The 18896-nt window shown below is 39.1% G+C and overlaps 1 protein-coding gene across 6 annotated transcripts in view; it reads left to right on the top strand.

Annotated features, from left to right (window-relative positions):
• Nucleotides 1-18896, top strand: part of SGMS1 (sphingomyelin synthase 1) — a 316221-nt gene that overhangs the window by 295106 nt on the left and 2219 nt on the right. For all 6 annotated transcript variants that reach the window (XM_010379633.2, XM_030940475.1, XM_030940476.1 and 3 more), the window contains 2 exons: nucleotides 15320-15473; nucleotides 18566-18732. In XM_010379633.2, coding sequence (XP_010377935.1) covers nucleotides 15320-15473; nucleotides 18566-18732 — 321 coding nt within the window. The remainder of the gene's footprint in view (nucleotides 1-15319; nucleotides 15474-18565; nucleotides 18733-18896) is intronic.

Here is an 18896-nt window from a genome sequence, read left to right as displayed (position 1 = left end):
TGACCCTCTTCACCTCCTAACTTTTACCTTGGAAGAATTTTTAACTAGGGTGATCATTGGAACTCTATGAAATAACTAGCAGAAGATTGTATTGTTAAAATATTTATGTACATTAAAGCTCTTTAATGCATTTTTTTAAAAGCGGCTAATTTCTCTCCTTGATTTTTGGTGGGAGAAAATATAGTATATTTTCTGATGTATTTGAGATCATTTCTTTGCATTACACCTGTGTGGGTGAAATAGCCAAACACTTTCAGTCTCATTGCTTTGTACTTCTGTTCCTCCCAGAAGAGATGTTCTCTTCGATAGCACCTTTGGAAAGAGAGCTGAAAAATTCACTCTGGATTTTTAATTTGATCATATGCAATTTTGGATCTCTTTAATTTGTGTGTCTCCTGTGACTCCTTTCTTTCCTAAACTTACGTATGTGCCTACAGAGATAACTCATTTCTTACTTAACTTTTTTCTTTTTTTTTTTTTTGGCTATACACTACTTCCTTAGCTCCAGAAAAGCTGTCATACAAAAGGAATGTTCTCAACATTCCACTCTTCTCTATCAGCCATCCTGCCTCCCTGCACTCTCCTTCTTGCGGTTTCTTTTGCCCTTCCAAAGAAGCCAGCTTCACATTGTTTTTATTGTCTGCAAAAGCTCTCAAGCACTCACCTGTAGCTCCTGGGTTATAGGGAATATCTTGTTGTCATTGAAAATCCAAGGATGTGGACTCTTGCTGGGAGCCTGGCTTGATAAGCAGCATGTTCTCAGCAGTAAACTGACAGTTTAGGATATTCACCTAAGTTTAATTCAACTCCTTAAAATGTCTGTGCATTGAGAAATTTTGCTACCAAGGGGTAGGTGGATGTAGGTTCTGGCCAAGCACGTGTTGAAGATGGATCCAGTATTGAGGGGCCGTACCATGTAGCCTTTCTCCCTACTGTGGTTCTAAACTTGTTTCTTCTTGAGGACTACTGTAGCTCCACCAGTTGCTGGCAAGCCCATACTTGGTGAGCCATGGGTTCTTACAGAGTCAGCTTGAGTCATCAACATATCTAACCAAGATTCTTTGCCTAAGAATAGCTTGTGAGTTTTCTTTGTAAACACAGAAGCAGCAGCGGGAACTGTGCACAAAAGCCAAACTCAAGCATGTTGCTCATTTATTGTGTTGCCAGAAATCCCAACTAGGGCCATCATTCTATGAGGAGCTTCTGGAAACTAGAATCTTAAACAGTAGGAGGTGAAATATTAGCACACCTTAGAAAAAAGTACTCGTTAAAACTCATTAAATCTAATTGCTTATTTTGTAGAATAAGACTCTTGGAAGAAAGGATTTAGAAAACACTTTTTTATTCTGAAAATTTTCACATGTATCCCAACTGGTATAAGGAACTCCCAAAAACCCAACACTCAGATTCAATAATTATCAGGATTTGCGACATTTGTTTCCTCTCTTTTTTCTTTTTGAAGTATTTAAAGCAACTCCCAGGTAATGTCATTTCACCTCCACATACTTTAGTATGCATCTAAAAACTGTGGACATTTTAGTACAAAATCATAATGCTATTGGTGTTCAACAAAATTAATAGTAATTCTGTGATATCAGCAATTACAAATTGATGGAATATCTTGATTGTCTTAAAATGCTTTTCCTTTTTTTACAGTTGGTTTGTATAAATTAGGGTCCAAAATCTTTATATTACATTTACTTGTTCTGTCTTTTAAGTCGATAATTCTAGAGCAGTCCTTTCTTCCTTTCCCCTCTGCCAGTAGCCTGTAGACATTAGATTAATTGTCCTATAGGATATCCCACTTTCTGGATTTATCCGTTTGTTTGTTTGTGGTGTCAAGTGACTTGTGTCACTCTATGTTTCCTCTGAATAGAAAGTTGGCTCTGCAGACTTAATTAGATTCAATTTAAGCTTGTTAACAGAACACTTGCCAGGTGGAACAGAAAGATTTCTGAAGCTAGGCACAAGAATTGGGAAAGGCTTCCAAGGCTTGGTGCTGCCTCTTGGATGGCAGATCAAGCTTAAGAAATTAAGTGGTCAGGCAAGGGCTAGAATCCTCCACTGAGAACGAGTATCTGAAGAGAGAAAAGGGTGACACTGGAGAGAAGCCTCAGAGGACAACTTTGCTTACTTTAGAATCATACCTAGGGCTAAGGGAATCAGAAGTGAGAGGAACCTTATTAAAAGTTACTCAGGCCAAAGTTCCGTTTGATGTCTGAACATCATCGCCACTGAATCTTCAATCTGTCTCTGAACCATTGTACAGAGAGGGAACTTATTGCCCCTGTAAAAATACAAATTTACCTAATAGTAAAAGGAACACTGAAGTCAAGGTTAAGACAGTCTTACACAACCACTTACTAGCATTCGGCAAGTCATTTAACTTTTCAGAGCCTCAGTTCCCTCCCTAAATGGCAAAGCAGAGCTAATGATGCTTTTTGAAATCTGTCTTAAGGAGTTATAGGTATGAAAGGAGACAGTTTCTAGGGGCTGTGTCAGTATAACGTGCTATACAGGAGTAAGAAGAGGACTTGGTATTGTCATCATGCTTCAATCCCTAGACTCTTATTCATCCAGTGAGAACTGACTTAACAAACATACATTAAGGACCTACTGTGCTTTGGGTGCTAGAGTATGAGGCATGAGTAAGGTAAATATAGTTCCTACCTTTGTGGAAAACACCTTAGAATCTGTTAGTTTAAATTTGTAACTTATGTAGTAAATGTGTAAAATGCTGTAATAAGGGCCTCAAGCTAAGCTACTGGCCCTAAGGATGGATGGAAAGGAAGAAACAGACTTGAGCAATATTTAAGAGACCAAATCAATACAACTTGATAGTAGATTTCATGCAGGGAATGAGAATAGGGAAAGATTTCAAGGACTGGATTTTACCACTGGTATAATGACATGGTATAGAGGAAATGAGAGTTAATGACTTGGATTAAACACAGAGTTTAAAGTATCTGTGAGATGTCTAAGTGGTGGTGTTGAGGATAGTTAGCAATATAGTCTAAAGCTGAGGGAGATATCAGGGCTGGAAAATAAGTATTTGTGAATCATCATATTCTGGATGGCGGTTAAAGCTGTGGATATGGATGAGAAGGCCCGGAGACAAGACACAGTAAGCACAATGCTTCCAGAATTGGATATTCCATGATTTGAGACACCAATTAAGGCCTGTCACTTGGTGGATACTCTGATGGTTACTCAGTCATCACTAAACTGTAAGGGGGGAGAGCTGAGCTTTAGAATATGACTTCCTGTTTAATACAGTCATATGAACTTAAGCTTTCACTATGCCATTAAAACCCATAATTAGTGTACTTAATGCTTCCCTTAATGCCAGTACTCAAAATATGCAGCTTCTAAGAAAAATGTTCCAACAAGTATACAGTAGTGATTCTAAAAATTGGTCTTACTGTTCATTCACTCGATGGCAGTATACGCTTCACAAAATGTAATCGCTCAGAGAAATAATCATCCTTTGAGATGATCAGTTTGTGAGGAAAAGTGAGCTTCTCATAAATGTTTCTGCAATAATAATAAGCCCCTGGGAAAAGGAAGTTAAAAAGGAAGTGGATGTGTTCAGTTTCTAGATTGCACATTTCTGGTATATCCCATGGTGGTATACATGTGCGTGGCTTACACTGGAGGCTGGCAAGTTTTTGATACCTTGATTAGCCCATGTTACTCTCATCATAGCTCCGAAGACCATGTGTTCCATCATGAAAACAACCTCTTCTCATCTTGTTACAACTGTTTATGATACTGGTGTTTTTAGAAAAGGGGCAGAATATTTGAGAATTCTTTGGTGTTCTAAGCTTCCTGTCGGTAAGGTTTTTCTTGTTTTAACAAACTCCTTAAAATTAAAAAAAAAAAAAACAAAAACAGATAAACAGGCAGCCTAATGCTAATAGAAGAGAAGAAATAACTTACACTGTTTTCGACTCTCATTTTAATAATCAGATGAGTTAATCTAATAGTGACTAAACAGTAAAATGAGATGCATGTTTGGGTGTGTTTTGTGGTCTCCATGGTGACCTTAGATTTGAAAAGCTTTGAGAAGAGAGAGATTACATTAAGACAGGGATACTCAGCTGGCTAGTGCATTAATCCAATATGGAGTTTTCAGTGAAATGATTCTCTTGAACTTGAAAAACATGTTTTGCTTTGTTTTGTTTTGTTTTAATTTTTGCCTCAGACGTAAGTGAACACAGCCCACTTTTGGACAGGGTTATGTCTGGGAGGCATCTGAGGTTGATCGCTCAGTGGAACAATATAATACAAATGCAACAGCAGAACAGCCTTCATATTCTTCTCTGCCACTGTCAGCTTTTCTGCAATGCACAGATTCGAAAGATGAAACCACCTCCTTTGACTTGCTGCTGAGCTGTAATGTCACAACCATCAGCCTAACAGGTCCCTATGCTGGCACAAGTTCAGTCTTAAAAGGCAACAGACTCATTGCTCTTTAGGATGTTACGGCCTTCTTCAGTTCTTTCTTACTTTCCTGGGTAGCAGAGTATTCCAGGTGTCTTCCACACTGACAAAGTTTGATATTCTGATTAGCTCCTACTAACCTTATCAGTATTTCAGGATATGGCTTGTGTTCCATTACCAAAATAACCTTCTGCCATCCTGTTGGATGGTGTGCAACTTAAATTGTCAGTGCTTGATTTTGCATAATTTTCTGCTTGTCTTCCAGTTTCTGATTGTTATTAAAAATTTCCTTTTCGTTTGTTCTCAATTCTTTGTTTTGCTACTTCTTGGATATACTTTCCAGTAACCTTTCACATCCTAAATCTATTCTTTGCTTTTCCTTTTCTCTCATTGCTACTATTCTTTTCCTTTTTCAGTAAAGATAGCAATGTACTAAATAATTTCTGTCATTAAGTGAAGTTTTCATTTTAAATAAACTATACGTTCTTTGTAGATATATTGAAAGACTACAAAAAGAAGAAGGTTTAAAAAACCACTCATGACCCTATCTACTATTAACAATTCAGTGTATTAGTTCCTTATCTATGCATTTTTTACATACTTCTGATGGTGCTGTCTATGCATTTGTTATTCATGTCTCCTTATATTTAACATTTGATGTATGAATTTTTACATTATTTTATCAACGCTAGCCTTTTGAAAGGCTTTCTTACTAAAAGGAAGACACCACTTTCCCAGAATGTGAGACAGGCAGATTGTTGATGTGATTTCATTTGATAGTCAAGAAGGTTGCTTATTTCCTGAGCAAACGTTTCTAGAGAACCTGCCTTATGTGGGCATACAGGTAAATTTTGAGGACGCACAAAGTATAAGACAAGCGCCTTCTCCCTCTGGGCATCCAGAAGCTGTGAAATAGACAGTGTAACCCTCAGATCCCCCTCTGACTCCCTGTAGTAGACTTGTGGAGCCAGTTGCCATGGGTGCACAGACACCGGAGACACCTCTGCTGGGAGCATGAGCTGCCCTGTGGATGTGCTTCTGAGCCCAATCTCAAAGGAGGAATCAGAGTTTGCCAAATGGAAATGGAGGGAGGAAAGGTTTTCCAGGTGGAGGAAACGTGTATGGAAGAGAATTGGGGAATAAGGTGAAGTTAGATGTATCTGGAAATGGGATCTTATGAAGCAAGTGGCCAGAGATGACTCCAGACAGGCAGTCAATCTTGTGGGCAGATTTTAAAGGGCCTTGACACCCAACTAAGGAGTTGCGGCTCTATCTATCGGCAATAGGAAGCCAGGAAAAGTTTTAGCAGGAATATTATTTGATCACATCTGTCTTTAGAAACATCTCTCTTCATTGATAGAGATAGTAGGGTGTTTGGGAGGAATGGAGGGAAGTAGACTTATATAGTATCAAATTATATGCACCTGTTTTGTGCCAGATATGAATTTAAATGTTGTGTTTTTATTTAATTCTTATAACATTGAGTGGTAGAAAATTGCAGTTGATTCAGAGTTATGTGACCAGCCTAATATCGCATAGGTACTAAATGGCAAAGGCAGAAGACTAGCCAGGTTTCTGTTCTTGGTACTCAAGTGAGGGAGATGGATGATGCTTCTGCATGGATTTCTGAATTAGAGATGAGGAAGGGCAAAGCAGGACATGTTTGGGAGGCATTGGGAAGGTGAGAAAGATGATCCAAATGGCTGAAGCCATCTGGTATGAAGAGGTAACCAGGGTCAGAAAGCTTTTACTGGGGACTTCTAAAAAGCCTCAGAGCTGACCATGTGTGACTCTAAATAACTAATATATAGTTACTAATCATAAAACTAATAAGAGAAATTTTAGAAATAAAAAATTACTATTTTGCAACCACTACAGTAATAATTAAAGAATTATAATTTAGAATCATCACTGGATGCTAAGGCCCTTGTGTAAAAGGTTGGCGATCATAATATTTACATAATTTTTAAAAATAACAGATTGTTTATTACTTATAAAGGGGCAAAGGTATGTATTTAATGGAGAAATACGGTAGACATTCCCGTAGTCAAGTGATCAAACCCATAGAAGGACAAATGACATCAGGTGCTTCTGAATGTGATGCACTGAGAGGGATACAGCATCATCTCGGGAATATTCCTGGCAACAATGTTTAAGCTGGATTTAAACAGAAGGCAACATTCAGATAAAACCAAATCAAGCACTATTCTATAAAGAAACTGGATTGGGCTCTTCAGTGTCGTGAGGAAAAAAAGACTGATAAATTGTAGTAGACTAAGAAGAAATCAGGGCATGACAAGTAAACTCAATGTGTATTCTCTGATTGGAACCTAGACTGGGGGAAAAAAGCTCTAAAGGACGTTGTTGACACTATCGGGTAGTTTGAATATGGACTGTTTTTTCAGTATGGCAGCATTACAAATTGTTAAATTTCATGAGTGTGATTTTAGAAGCGAATATCCTTGTTATTGTATTTAGATGTGAGGTGTTTTAATTTATTCAACTTCTTCTCAAAGGACCCAGGAAAAAAAGTGAGAGAAAGAAGAAGAAAATGTGATACAATGTTGATAATTAATGAGCCAAAATGAAGTGTCTACAAGTGTACAGGAGTTCACTTGCTACTTTTTCATATTTATAATTTTTCAAACTAAAAAGCCAAGGGCAATCTTTTTTTTTTTTTTTTTTTTTTTTTTTTTTTTTGGCAAATCTCACTTTCTAACCCGGTAGACTGAAGGATCCTCCAACACTCCTAACAAAAGGAGATGTGATTTTGTTTTTTTGTTTTGTTTTGTTTTGTTTTTATTATACTTTAAGTTCTAGGGTACATGTGCATAACGTGCAGGTTTGTTACATATGTATACTTGTGCCATGTTGGTGTGCTGCACCCATCAACTCGTCAGCACCCATCAATTCATCATTTATGTCATGTATAACTCCCCAATGCAATCCTTCCCCTCTCCCCTCTCCCCGTGATTTTGTTAAAGGGAAATCTTGCCTGACTGAAATGCTGGATTTCTTTAATGTGACAAAGAAGAATATGGGTAATAGAAATCCATACCTGACCTATATTTAAGATTTTATGAAGCCTTTGATAAGTCTTCTGTTTAGAGACTACAACAAAATTAAAAGGTTTTTTTTTTTTTGCTGGGGGAAGGAGAGGCTGGTAGGAGATTAGTGTTTTATTGCTGATAATTGCTTAGAGACACCCCCTACCCCAAACATAAGTCTGCTTAGTATAGGAATTGATGAGTACATTTGAGAATGGAGAAATGCAGGCAGCCAGATTCTTCATAGCTGAGTAAAGGGAAAAGTCTATTTTAAAAGTTGTATATATGAATTCTAAGAGGAGTGAAATCTCTTGTACTTTAGATCAGTTGTGCTAGGCATAATATTTGTGGGTAAAAACCACATCTTTCCAGGAGTGGAGTGATTACCATATGTATAGAGAACACATAAAGTCTCTTGAGTGATCAAGAGATGGCCACCAGTGAGTGTCCTGCAGGGATCTGTATTTAAGGAAAATCATCTATATATTTCACTTGCTGGCTGTTAGGCATTGAGTTCTCCCTTAAGAACCCCCCAAAAGATGAACCTAACTTGGATTATTAAGCAATGCTGCCTAAAATTTGTATAACACTTTATATTTTAGCAATCACTTTTATAAACATTGTCTTGCTTTGGTGGGCGGAGGCTGAGGATGAGAAAATGTTCTTGCCATTTTACAGGTGAGAAAACTGAGGCTAGGATGGCAAAATGGTTTGTCTAGAGCCACCTGCATGGTAGCCCAAAACTGCAGTTGGAAGTTGGATTCATGCTCCTTGTTGTTCCTATAAAAGTGAGCTTGGAGACCAGTATAGCACAATGTAAAACAAGGAAAGTTAAAATCAATTGAGAATGCTTTAAGAAGAGAGAAGGCAGAAAATTTGCAATTTGTTTGTGAAAGAATTCCATAGAAATAACTTTTATAGGCCGGGAAAGGTGGCTCACGCCTATAATCCCAGCACTTTGGGAGGCTAAGGTGGGTGGATTTCCTGAGCTCAGGAGTTCGAGACCAGCCCGGGCAACACGGTGAAACCCCGTCTCTACTAAAATACAAAAAATTAGCTGGGTGTGGCAGCATGCACCTATAATCCCAGCTACTTGGGAGGCCGAGGCAGGAGAATCGCTTGAACCCAGGAGGCGGAGGTTGGAGTGAGCCGAGATTGTGCCATTGCACTCCAGCCTGGGCAAGAGAGCGAGACTCTGTCTCAAAAAAAAAAAAAAAAGAACTTTTATAGAGACAGGGGAGCTTGATTTAAATAAAAACTGTACTTACGAAAAATAGGTAGTTAGTGAATAGTGAATAAATGTTATTTTAGCTATTCAATTGTGTATTAATAAATGACATACGTAAAATTGGTTAAATTTCATTAGAACAACAACAAGAACAACAAAAAGTAAACCTGGAGAAATTGTCCAGCCTTGGGCATTGTCCTTGTCATTTGGAAAGGTGTTTGCAACAGTAGCAGGCTTTTTCCAGGGACCTAAAGGCAAGATCGTTTAGCTCAGATGTAAGACATTTGGGCTCTGAACCCACCTGAGTCACTCTGTGTGACCTTGGTACTGGTCAGTAAGCCACTCTCTTAAATGGGCATAGTAACATCTGCACTCACCAACTGACAAGCTTGTGAGGATACAGTGAGATAGTTGATGGGAAAACACTGCTAAAATGTTGGAATCTCTTTACAAACAAAAGATATTTTATTTTGTAAAACTACCCTACAAGTCCTGTTTTTACTGACCAACTGTAAAATAAGGCAGGAGAAATTGTAAAAGGCAGCTTTGAGCCTCTTCATTGCTGCTTTGAAATCTAAAGCATTCATCACACTTTCAAACACATTACCTTCCCGGTGGGGACTACAAAGTCAGGCTAAAGGACATTCCATAACTTACATTAATTCCGCTGCTTGATTCCTTTATCAGATCTGGTCTTCGAGGGTTTAAGAGCAGCATTTTTGGCATTTCATGGATGAAATGAATTTTCTGTTCATCAGCACATGGTGTTAGAGTTGAAAAATACTTGCGGAAACTTCTTTTTTCATAGCCAAAGGCTCACTCACTGGTTCTAAGTGCCATGGTTAGGAGGGCTGTTACATGCCAGTGGAAATTCGGGAAGTGGCATAGTTTTGCTGTTTTTTTTTTTTTTTGAGACGGAGTCTCGCTCTGTCGCCCAGGCTGGAGTGCAGTGGCCGGATTTCAGCTCACTGCAAGCTCCGCCTCCCGGGTTTACGCCATTCTCCTGCCTCAGCCTCCCGAGTAGCTGGGACTACAGGCGCCCACCACCTCACCCGGCTAGTTTTTTTTGTATTTTTTAGTAGAGACGGGGTTTCACCGTGTTAGCCAGGATGGTCTTGATCTCCTGACCTCGTGATCCGCCCGTCTCGGCCTCCCTAAGTGCTGGGATTACAGGCTTGAGCCACCGCACCCGGCCTAGTTTTGCTGTTTTGGGCCACTTGGGAAGTTGATGTTGAGGGAGACCACAGTGTGTAATGTGTGTTTCTCAGTTGCAGACTGCTGAAGATGCAGACTGATGAGGATTCCACCAATCCTCCTCCTGATCCTGTTACTTGATCCCTGTATTGGATATGGTCTTTGGTCTGAGTGTTTAACAGCAGCCTTTTTGCATTTTGTGGATGATAATGAATTTTCTGTTCTAGAGGAAGACTGATCTTTGGGAACAAAACAAAATAATTTGTCTTAATAGGAGGGAGGGAGGGAGGGAGGTGGGGAAGGGACTTTTGAGAAAATATCTGGCTGTTCATGGTAGTTGGAATAGTATGATATTACTTCTGCAAGGTACCTAGGCTGCTGAAGGAAAAGTTCCTTTATATGTATTGAGTTCCTGGTTTTTTCAAGCTTGTGAGGGCCAAGCTTGCACAAGGCAGCATATAGTTTTGTAAACAGCACATTTAAATAGTCAGAGGACTTGGATTCCAGTCTCGGCTCCAACACTGGAGGTCTACAGTAGATAGGGTCTGCCTTGCTGACTTTCCTGGGCTGCTCTAAGCTGCAGCATTAGCCATTGTCAATGCTTATTTTAAATAGCATTTCTAGTCCTTAGTACTCACTTTCGGCTCTTCAACAAAGCTATACCAAAGCTGTCAAAGCTATGAAAGCCATTGATTTGTGCAGCGTTATTTGATGGGTTTTAGATCTAGGTTATACCCCCTTCCTCCTAGTAGGGCTGAAGTGCAGTCAGTACCCCTGCTCTGCAAATGTAGTTAGAAAAAGCCAGTGATCTAGGCCATCTGCAAACTGAACAATGGCAAACAGACTGTCATCAGTACATTGTGTTAGCACTGAAAAAACACTGGGGAAACCTGTGTGTCTTTCATAACCAAAGGCTCGCTGGTTCTAAATGTACTTGCCAGTGTGTCTCATTCAGAAACCTTTCCCTCTTCCTTCTGCTCTTTCTTTCTATGCTTTGGTATTGTGTAAGTGATTTGGCCAGTTCACCTAATTTCTTGATAGTTCATTAGAATTTGAAGAATATTGCCTGTTTTTACTGGTTATTGGTTTTCTGTGACCCTGGGAAACCATAATGCACAAAGTGGTAGAGATATGAGACTTTCTTGTCACAGCTTTGTAGTATCCACTGAAAGTTTTTATGTCTCCCTTAAATTATCTCTGCTTTCAAAAATAGACATTCCAAAGCTACTGATAGGCAAGGTTGCAATTCCAGTTATAATAGAGTAAGCACACTCCATCTTTCTTTCACACTGAATGCAGCCAAAAAACACTGGGCAGAATATATGGATCAGCTATTTGAGGAATCAAAAGCAAATGATAGTGGGCAGATGGAGGAAGGAAACCAAAATGCAAGGTATGAAAGACCCAGTCCAGAGTTTCCTGTTTCGTTTTGTTCTTTTCTTTTTTCCATTCACATTTCCTGCCTGGATTCAAAGTCAGTGTGCATCCCAGAATTGCAGTCTGGGTGCAGACAGAGCTCCAAGGGAATCCCTCTCTTTCTGGCCAAAGGAGAGGAGGGGAAGCCACACCAGGACAGACTGGAAGAAATCCTACCAATTTCTATGCTAACCCTGTTAACATTTAATATGTTACATTCTAGACTTTTTCTGCGCATAGTGTTTGTAAAACAGTTATAGTTATACCAAACATTGTGTTTCCTGTTTTTTCTCTTAATAGAGGAATATGCTTATAATCTAAACTTACTATACAGTCACTGTAAACTTATTTTTAAATAATTTGGTAAGCAGCTGTAGCCTGGTTCAGGGCTTCTCAAATCTTAATGTGCACTTAAATTACCTTAGATTCTGGTTCACTGATCTACCTTGGGACCTGAGAATGCATTTACAGCAGGCACCCCATCTTGCCAATACTGTCGCTGGAAAGACCAGGTTTTGAATAGTTGTTTAACAGTTCCCATTTAGGTTGTTTCCAGTTTGTTGCTTTTTTTTTTAGAGACAGGGTCTCACTCTGTTGCCCAGGCTGGAGTGCAGTGGTATGATTATAGCTCACTGTATCCTTGAACTCCTAGGCTCAAAGGATCCTCCCGCCTCCCAAGTAGCTGGGACTACAGGCACATGCCATCACACCCAGCTTACTTTTTAATTTTTTGTAGAGACAGTCTCGCTGTGTTGCCCAGACTGGTCCCAAACTCCTGGCTTCAAGCGACTCTCCCACAGTGCTGAGATTACAGAAATGAGCCATCACTCCCAGCCTGTTGCTTTTGTAATTAGTGTGATGGTGCGATATTTTTGCACATAGAACTTTTCTTCATATTTGATATTATTTCTTTGGAGTAGACTCCTAGAAGCAATGTAACTGGGTCAGAAGTTATGACTCTTTAAATTGCTGACAAACTATTGATGATTATTTTCTCAGATTTTGCCAATGATAATAAATATATTCTTTATATCTGAGCCTCATTCAAGGCTTAGAATGGTTCAGCTGTATGAGGTCACACAGCAAATCGTTCGAAGAGCTGTGATTTTACCCCCAGGTATCTTTTTCGCAGCCTGCTCTTCCCCTGCACTACTTCGGAGACAGCCACTGTTTCCCCCTATCCCCTCCATTTAAACAAGCCTCGCTCTGCCTGTGCTTGCCTCACCATTGGCTCACTCTTTTTCCTTTTAAGCTTTGCTAATTCAACATGTGAAAATGAGCTCCTGTTATGTTCATTTTTATTTATATTTGTTTGACAGAGTTTATGCCTCTAACTGGTCACATCCCTTGTCCTTTGATAAATTTTGTTTCCTAAGTTGGTCTTACTTTACTTGATTTCTCTGTGCTGTGTAAACAATACAGATATTAACTTGTTTCTGCTGCAACTGTTTTGTAATTTGTCTTGTATTTTGTTTGCTATTTTTAAACATAATTTAACATTTTCTTTCTCTTTTTCTATTTCCCACTAAACTTAAAGAGGTTTTCCCTTTGCAGAAGTTTGATAAACATAGGAAGATATTTTTAAAAGGAAGCTTAGGGGCTTTAAGGGCACCTGTGAGAAATACAGCATTAAATTTTTGCTTTTTTCCTCAGTGCCAGGTTTACTTGATAATTTCTCTCTTCTGCCCAAACACATGGTTTCTCCACAAAGATTTTCATGCTCAAATGAGAGGACAAATTATGGGTGATGCTGTCTCGAGGATATGATTTATAATTTTTAAAACACAGAGGGAGTTTGAAGGGCATTATGAAATACTGTAAAATGAAGAAATACCCAAGCTTTTTTGCCATAATTTTCTTCTACATTTTATCCATTGTTATAACAGAACTAGACCAAACTTTTAATTTGAAACTTAAAAAAAAAAATGTATCATGTTTATACAGGCATGCGGTTTAAAAAATAAAATGGTTCTACACAACTTGATGTGAAAAAACAATAGTCTCCTGGTCCTGACCCCAACAGTACCTTTTCCTATTCTGCTTCAACTCTTCTAGCTGAACTTTGCGTTATTTAACTCTATGTCATTCACTCTTTTTTTTTAGATTTTTTAAATGTGTTTACTTTTGTGTCTCCACATGACATGAGATATTGCTACTCTGTAATTTTTGAATATAGGCATTCTCTGTTACTGACTTCTGCTGTAGAAGGCAAAGCTTTAGTGTCCTTCTGTGACTCCTCCTTCATGATCCCTACTCTCTGACCCCATCTCCACTACACACGTTCAGGCTTCCTATCCTGTCTTTGCTGTGCAGTCCTTTGTCCTTTGTTTAGCTCAATATGCAGTGCTTACATTATTCCAGTTCTGTAAATGCTATTCATGGCCAAGACATGTAGTTTCCTAGAATTACTTTCCTTCTCTGCACAACATTTTGTTTCCTGTAGAGTTAGTAATTGCCTTGGTTTTTAGCTTTAGCAGTTTTCTTTGCACTTACCCCCAAGTTATGAAACTCCTCTCGATATAGCCAGAGGCATTGGGTATTCTGTTGGGTTCATCTCCGTGATGACATCTCTCCAGAGCATTCTGACTGCTTGCTTTCCAGCCCAAACTTGTGAGCTACTGCACAGTCCTTCATCTCTCCTTTACTGGCATCCTAGTGAGTCCCGTTTCTTCTTTTCTCCATGTTTACTCCCTTACTATCGAGACTGTACCCTCTGTGATTCCTGGAAAAGAGTATAGAAGTGGTAAATATTTTAAAATCATGTATATATGAAAAAGGCTTTAATTTATCCTTAGTTTATCCTTTAGTTTATGCTTAGTGGTAATATGGCTGGGTACAGAATTCTAAGTGGGAAATCATTTCCCTGCAGAATCTAAAGGCATTTTCTCAAAGCTTTCTGTTTTTCAGTATGGCTTTTGAAAAGTCTTACTCTAATGATCCTTTATATAAAGCTTGTTTTTAATCTCTGGAGGCTTTGGAGTCTCTTCTTAGTCCCCAGATTCTGAAATCCTATGATGCTGACTCTTGATCTGTAGGTCTGTTTTCTTCCATTATGTTGGGCATTCAGTGATCACTTTGGATTTGGAAATTTATATCCTGTGTGGTGTGCTCAATCTACCTTTTTTTTTTAAATTTCCCACACTTCACTGACATATCATGCTTCCATCCTTAATCAGAAGTCTTGATAATTTTTTTGAAGGAAATTATAATAAAACATGTTTCCCAAAGCTGGATTCTTATCAGTTAAATATTGAAAAGGGATCATGGTAACTAAATTGGACAACCAGAATTTAAAAGAGTACTGACAAGCAGAAAATATAGACAGTCACACATTTTACTTGACAGAGCAAATAAAGGTTGCATTGAATGAGTTGTTGAAGCTATTTATTACTCTGGTGTTGAGCACAGACTTGTATCATAGACAGGTAAATTAATTTATAATCTGGAAAATTATCCAATGCTCCCCAAGTAATTTGAGAAGATTAAAGGCACATCCCTTGTTTCAACATGATCCCTGAACATCCACATACCAAAAATATTCATATGTTTGACTCCCCCAATCTTTAGCCAAGTTAGTAGGACAGTTGTCTTCTAGGCCAACCATGGTAATAATACATCTTTAAATTTTTCCTAGACTATGGATTTAAATTTTCTTTTCCCTAAATGATAGTTATACTAAAGCAATTATTCAGTCAGTCAGATAGAAGTAGTGTTTCTCTATCATTGTCAGTTTTGAAAAACTGGGTAAACATCTACTGACATGTGCTTTAAAAAGTGCTAACTTTGAAAAGTCCTGAAGCCACATGATTCATCTATAGGACCATTTTTCCCCCCCAAGGGCTACTCTTGAAATGGTAAACGCTGAGTGGGCAAACTTCATGGTGGGGATTTTATGTGTCTTAATATAAGCTTAATTCTGGATATGAATAGTAATCTTAGCATATTTTCATGTGGGCTTGTAATGAATCTTCTTTTTCTTCTTTTCTGCCAGCTTTTTGGAGACTGGGAAGCCCAACTGCGGAGAATAATGAAGCTCATTGCTGGAGGTGGCTTGTCTATCACTGGCTCTCACAACATGTGTGGGGACTATCTGTACAGTGGCCACACGGTCATGCTAACACTCACCTACTTATTTATCAAAGAGTGTAAGTCTAAAAGACTTCCATTGTAATTTCCTCACCTGCCATTTCTCATGAACTCTGGTCCTCTGGTAAAGCTCGTTTTCTGGAAAATCTGCTGAAGCAAGACTAGAGGCTTCAGGAGGGTCGCAGCTTCATTGCATCACCATGCAACTGGCACCCAGGGAAATATGTGGAAGGACAGAACTGGTCTTCCTGAGGAGGAGGTGTCCTGGAGTGTCATCTGTAGTACTGGGGTGGAGGGAGTTCCAAGCACAGCCTGCAGGGTGTGTTATGAGCCAGTTATACAGCTGCTGTAAGGAGCCAGATGGAAATCTCAAAGGGACACAGAAATCCAGGATCAAGCTTGATTGGGTGATGGTAGATTATGTGTTGATGCAGCAACTATTTTTTCAGCACTTGGCACTATGCTACATGCCTGAGGGTACAGTGATGGGTCAGACTCATCCCTGTCCTCAACAAGGCTATGGGCTCAGGGCTGAGGCAGATACTAAATGGGACATTTCCCTTAAGAAATGTACTTAAAATACTTTATTGTGAAATCACAAAATAATATTATAGATACTGCATACATGGCTCAGAATTAATATATATTAGCATTTTGTCATATTTAATTCAGGTAACCCTTTTAGAAAGGAAATGAAATGTTAATATATGATTAAAGCCTTTTCATTCCTTTCCTATATCATTTCCATCCATTTTTTTTGTACTTGTGTATTGTTTTGTGGTTTTTAAAATGTATATACATAAATGGCATGATGCCATTTATATTCTTCTGCCACTAAATACCCTCAGATTATGTTTTTGAGATATGAGATTTTGGTCCATTCACTTTAATTGCTATTAATATTACAGTGCTAGAAATGAACTACACATTTTTATTCATTTCCCTACTTACAGAAAATTTTATTATCCTCAGTATCACATTGTTAGAAACAGTCTGATAAGCATTATGCAGAGGGTTTCCATGAAGAGCAATGGGTAGAACCAGGCACAGAGGAGGGAGATGCTTTGCCTTCTGGAGGTGTCTTGGGAGCATGTGGTACTCTGTGGGAGTTTAAGTGGTTGGAATTCAGAGTAGGGGTAATAATGAGAACGGACAGGTAAGTGGGAACTAGATCACAGAGGGTGCTTAAGCCATGAGAAGAGGGTCTGAACTCTCAGCTGATGGAGATCGGGTGCCCATTGAGGGGTTGTAACCAGTGGGGCAGTGTCATTTGTCTTTGAAGAGAGAAAAATCACTCTTGCAGCAGCTTGCAGGATGGACTGGATGGGGGGCAAAACTGGAGACCGGGAGAAAAGTTAGGAGATTGCTGCAGTAACAAAGGAAACTAGCCTGATGGCATCAGGCATGGAGAGAAGTGGCAGACACTTCAAGACATTAATAAAGAGAGTCAGCAGATAACAGGATGGATTATGGGGTAGAGAAAACAGGTAGCAGACTGGGCCAAAACCTAGTTTTGTTCTTGAAAAACTAAGATAAGGAAATGCAGGAAGAGGAGAGAGATGCACTTCAGGGCACTGAGGTAGAAAAGGGAGAATAGATGTCCCAATGCTTATACTCAGTATGTGAGCAGATACAGTGAATTCTAGCAAGATCTATTCAGAATTGTCAGGGCATAATCTAGCCCTTGGACTGGGATGTAACTGGATGTGGACAGTGGGAATCACATAGGCCAGATGTCAGCAGCCCTGGGGGAGGGATTCCTGGCTCCTGCTGCCTGATACGTGAAATTCTTTAATGGGGTCAAGCCTTATCCATCTTGACAATAAGGCAGCGTGTCACACTGAGAGGCAGAGGCCTCGGTACTATCACTTACTAGCTCTATGACCCTGGGAAGAAACTTTAACCTAAGTCTTAGTTTCCTCATGTTTAGAATGAAATATTCACATCTGCTTCATGGGGTGGGAAAAAGTTTATGAAAATTAAAATTAGATGGCATATATGGATACTTATAGAGTCACACAGAGATTGAATGGTAGCTGTTTCTTGTTTTTGTATTGTCAAGGTATCAAATACTAATATAACTAGAATATTCCTACCCTGACTGCTCCATTTAAAATTACAAGCTGCCCTTCACTCCCCATACTTCTGATCCCCCTTATCCAGCTCAACTTTATTATTTTTCCACAGCCTTTAACACCTAACATAATGTATAAATTATTTATTATAAGTATTGTCTCTTATCTCTCTTCCCCACTAGGAAGGGATCTTCCCACAAAGGCAGGCTTCTTGCCTTTTGTATTCATTGATCCAGGTACCTAGAGCATTGCCTGTCCCTGGCATGTAAGAGGCTCAGTGAATATTGGTTGAATGAATGGCTGGTTCTTGGACCCCTTGAGAATCCAATAAAAGCCTGAACTGCTCATGCTGGTGTGGAGAGTGTAGATCATATTGAAACAACATTTTGCCTAACATTGCAGAGCCTCTGAATCCCGCAATTGAGAATCCAAGGTAGAAGGCCTGCACTAATAGAAATTTTGATGTTTTTCTCAGGTAATTTCCCAAATGGAGGTACAGACAGGTATTTATCTGACACAATTCAGCCTTTGAGAAGGCATTTGAACTAGAATTCCCAGGCATCTGGATGCTTTTCTGCTTGTATTTGAGAAATGAAAATCTCAAAGACTTTCAGATTAGTGTATGGTTGCAAAACTTGGAAAGCAGTACAGTTAAATCAATTATGACTGCTTAGTCCTTGTATTAGGCTCTATGGACCAAAGGTATTGATTTTTATATAGAGCATCAACCCCAAATTAACTACAGGTAAATTTAAATGTCAATGGACAGTTTTTTAAAATGAAGCATGGTGCATTAACCCGTCCTTATCTGATTAGACTCATCTTTTAAACACTATTTATGATTGTATGAATCAAGAACCAAATATGAATTACTATCACTAGTATAATCACATCATAAAAAGCAGTTTCTGTTCTACCCTTGGTTACAGATAAATGAAAGCCCTTAGATTCACTAGATCTGTTTTCAGAAGGGAAGACTCAAGGTAATTGGATTCAGAAGCATTAGTAGAGGCATAGTTGAGTGCCCTTAATGTCATTTGAATAATGGGACTGTTGCAATTCTCTCTCCCTTTCAGATTCCCCTCGACGACTCTGGTGGTATCACTGGATTTGCTGGCTTCTCAGCGTAGTTGGAATCTTCTGTATTCTCTTAGCGCATGACCACTACACTGTGGACGTGGTGGTGGCATATTACATCACCACGAGACTCTTCTGGTGGTATCACACTATGGCCAATCAGCAAGTGAGTTTCTCCCCTTTTGATTTCAGCTTCTATTGCTTCTGGCTTGGTGTTGCTGGCTTGGGCAGGGTGCAAAGAACCCATGGATGTCTTAAGTTTCTCTTTCTTAAGAGGTAATCAACTAAGATTGTATTGTGTTTCGTGACACTGATTCTCTTCAGAATTAA

Source organism: Rhinopithecus roxellana, chromosome 11 (genome assembly GCF_007565055.1).
Source record: "Rhinopithecus roxellana isolate Shanxi Qingling chromosome 11, ASM756505v1, whole genome shotgun sequence".
Classification (NCBI taxonomy): domain Eukaryota; kingdom Metazoa; phylum Chordata; class Mammalia; order Primates; family Cercopithecidae; genus Rhinopithecus; species Rhinopithecus roxellana.
Note: the sequence above shows the minus strand (reverse complement) of the source record. Positions and strands in the feature narration are given on the sequence as shown.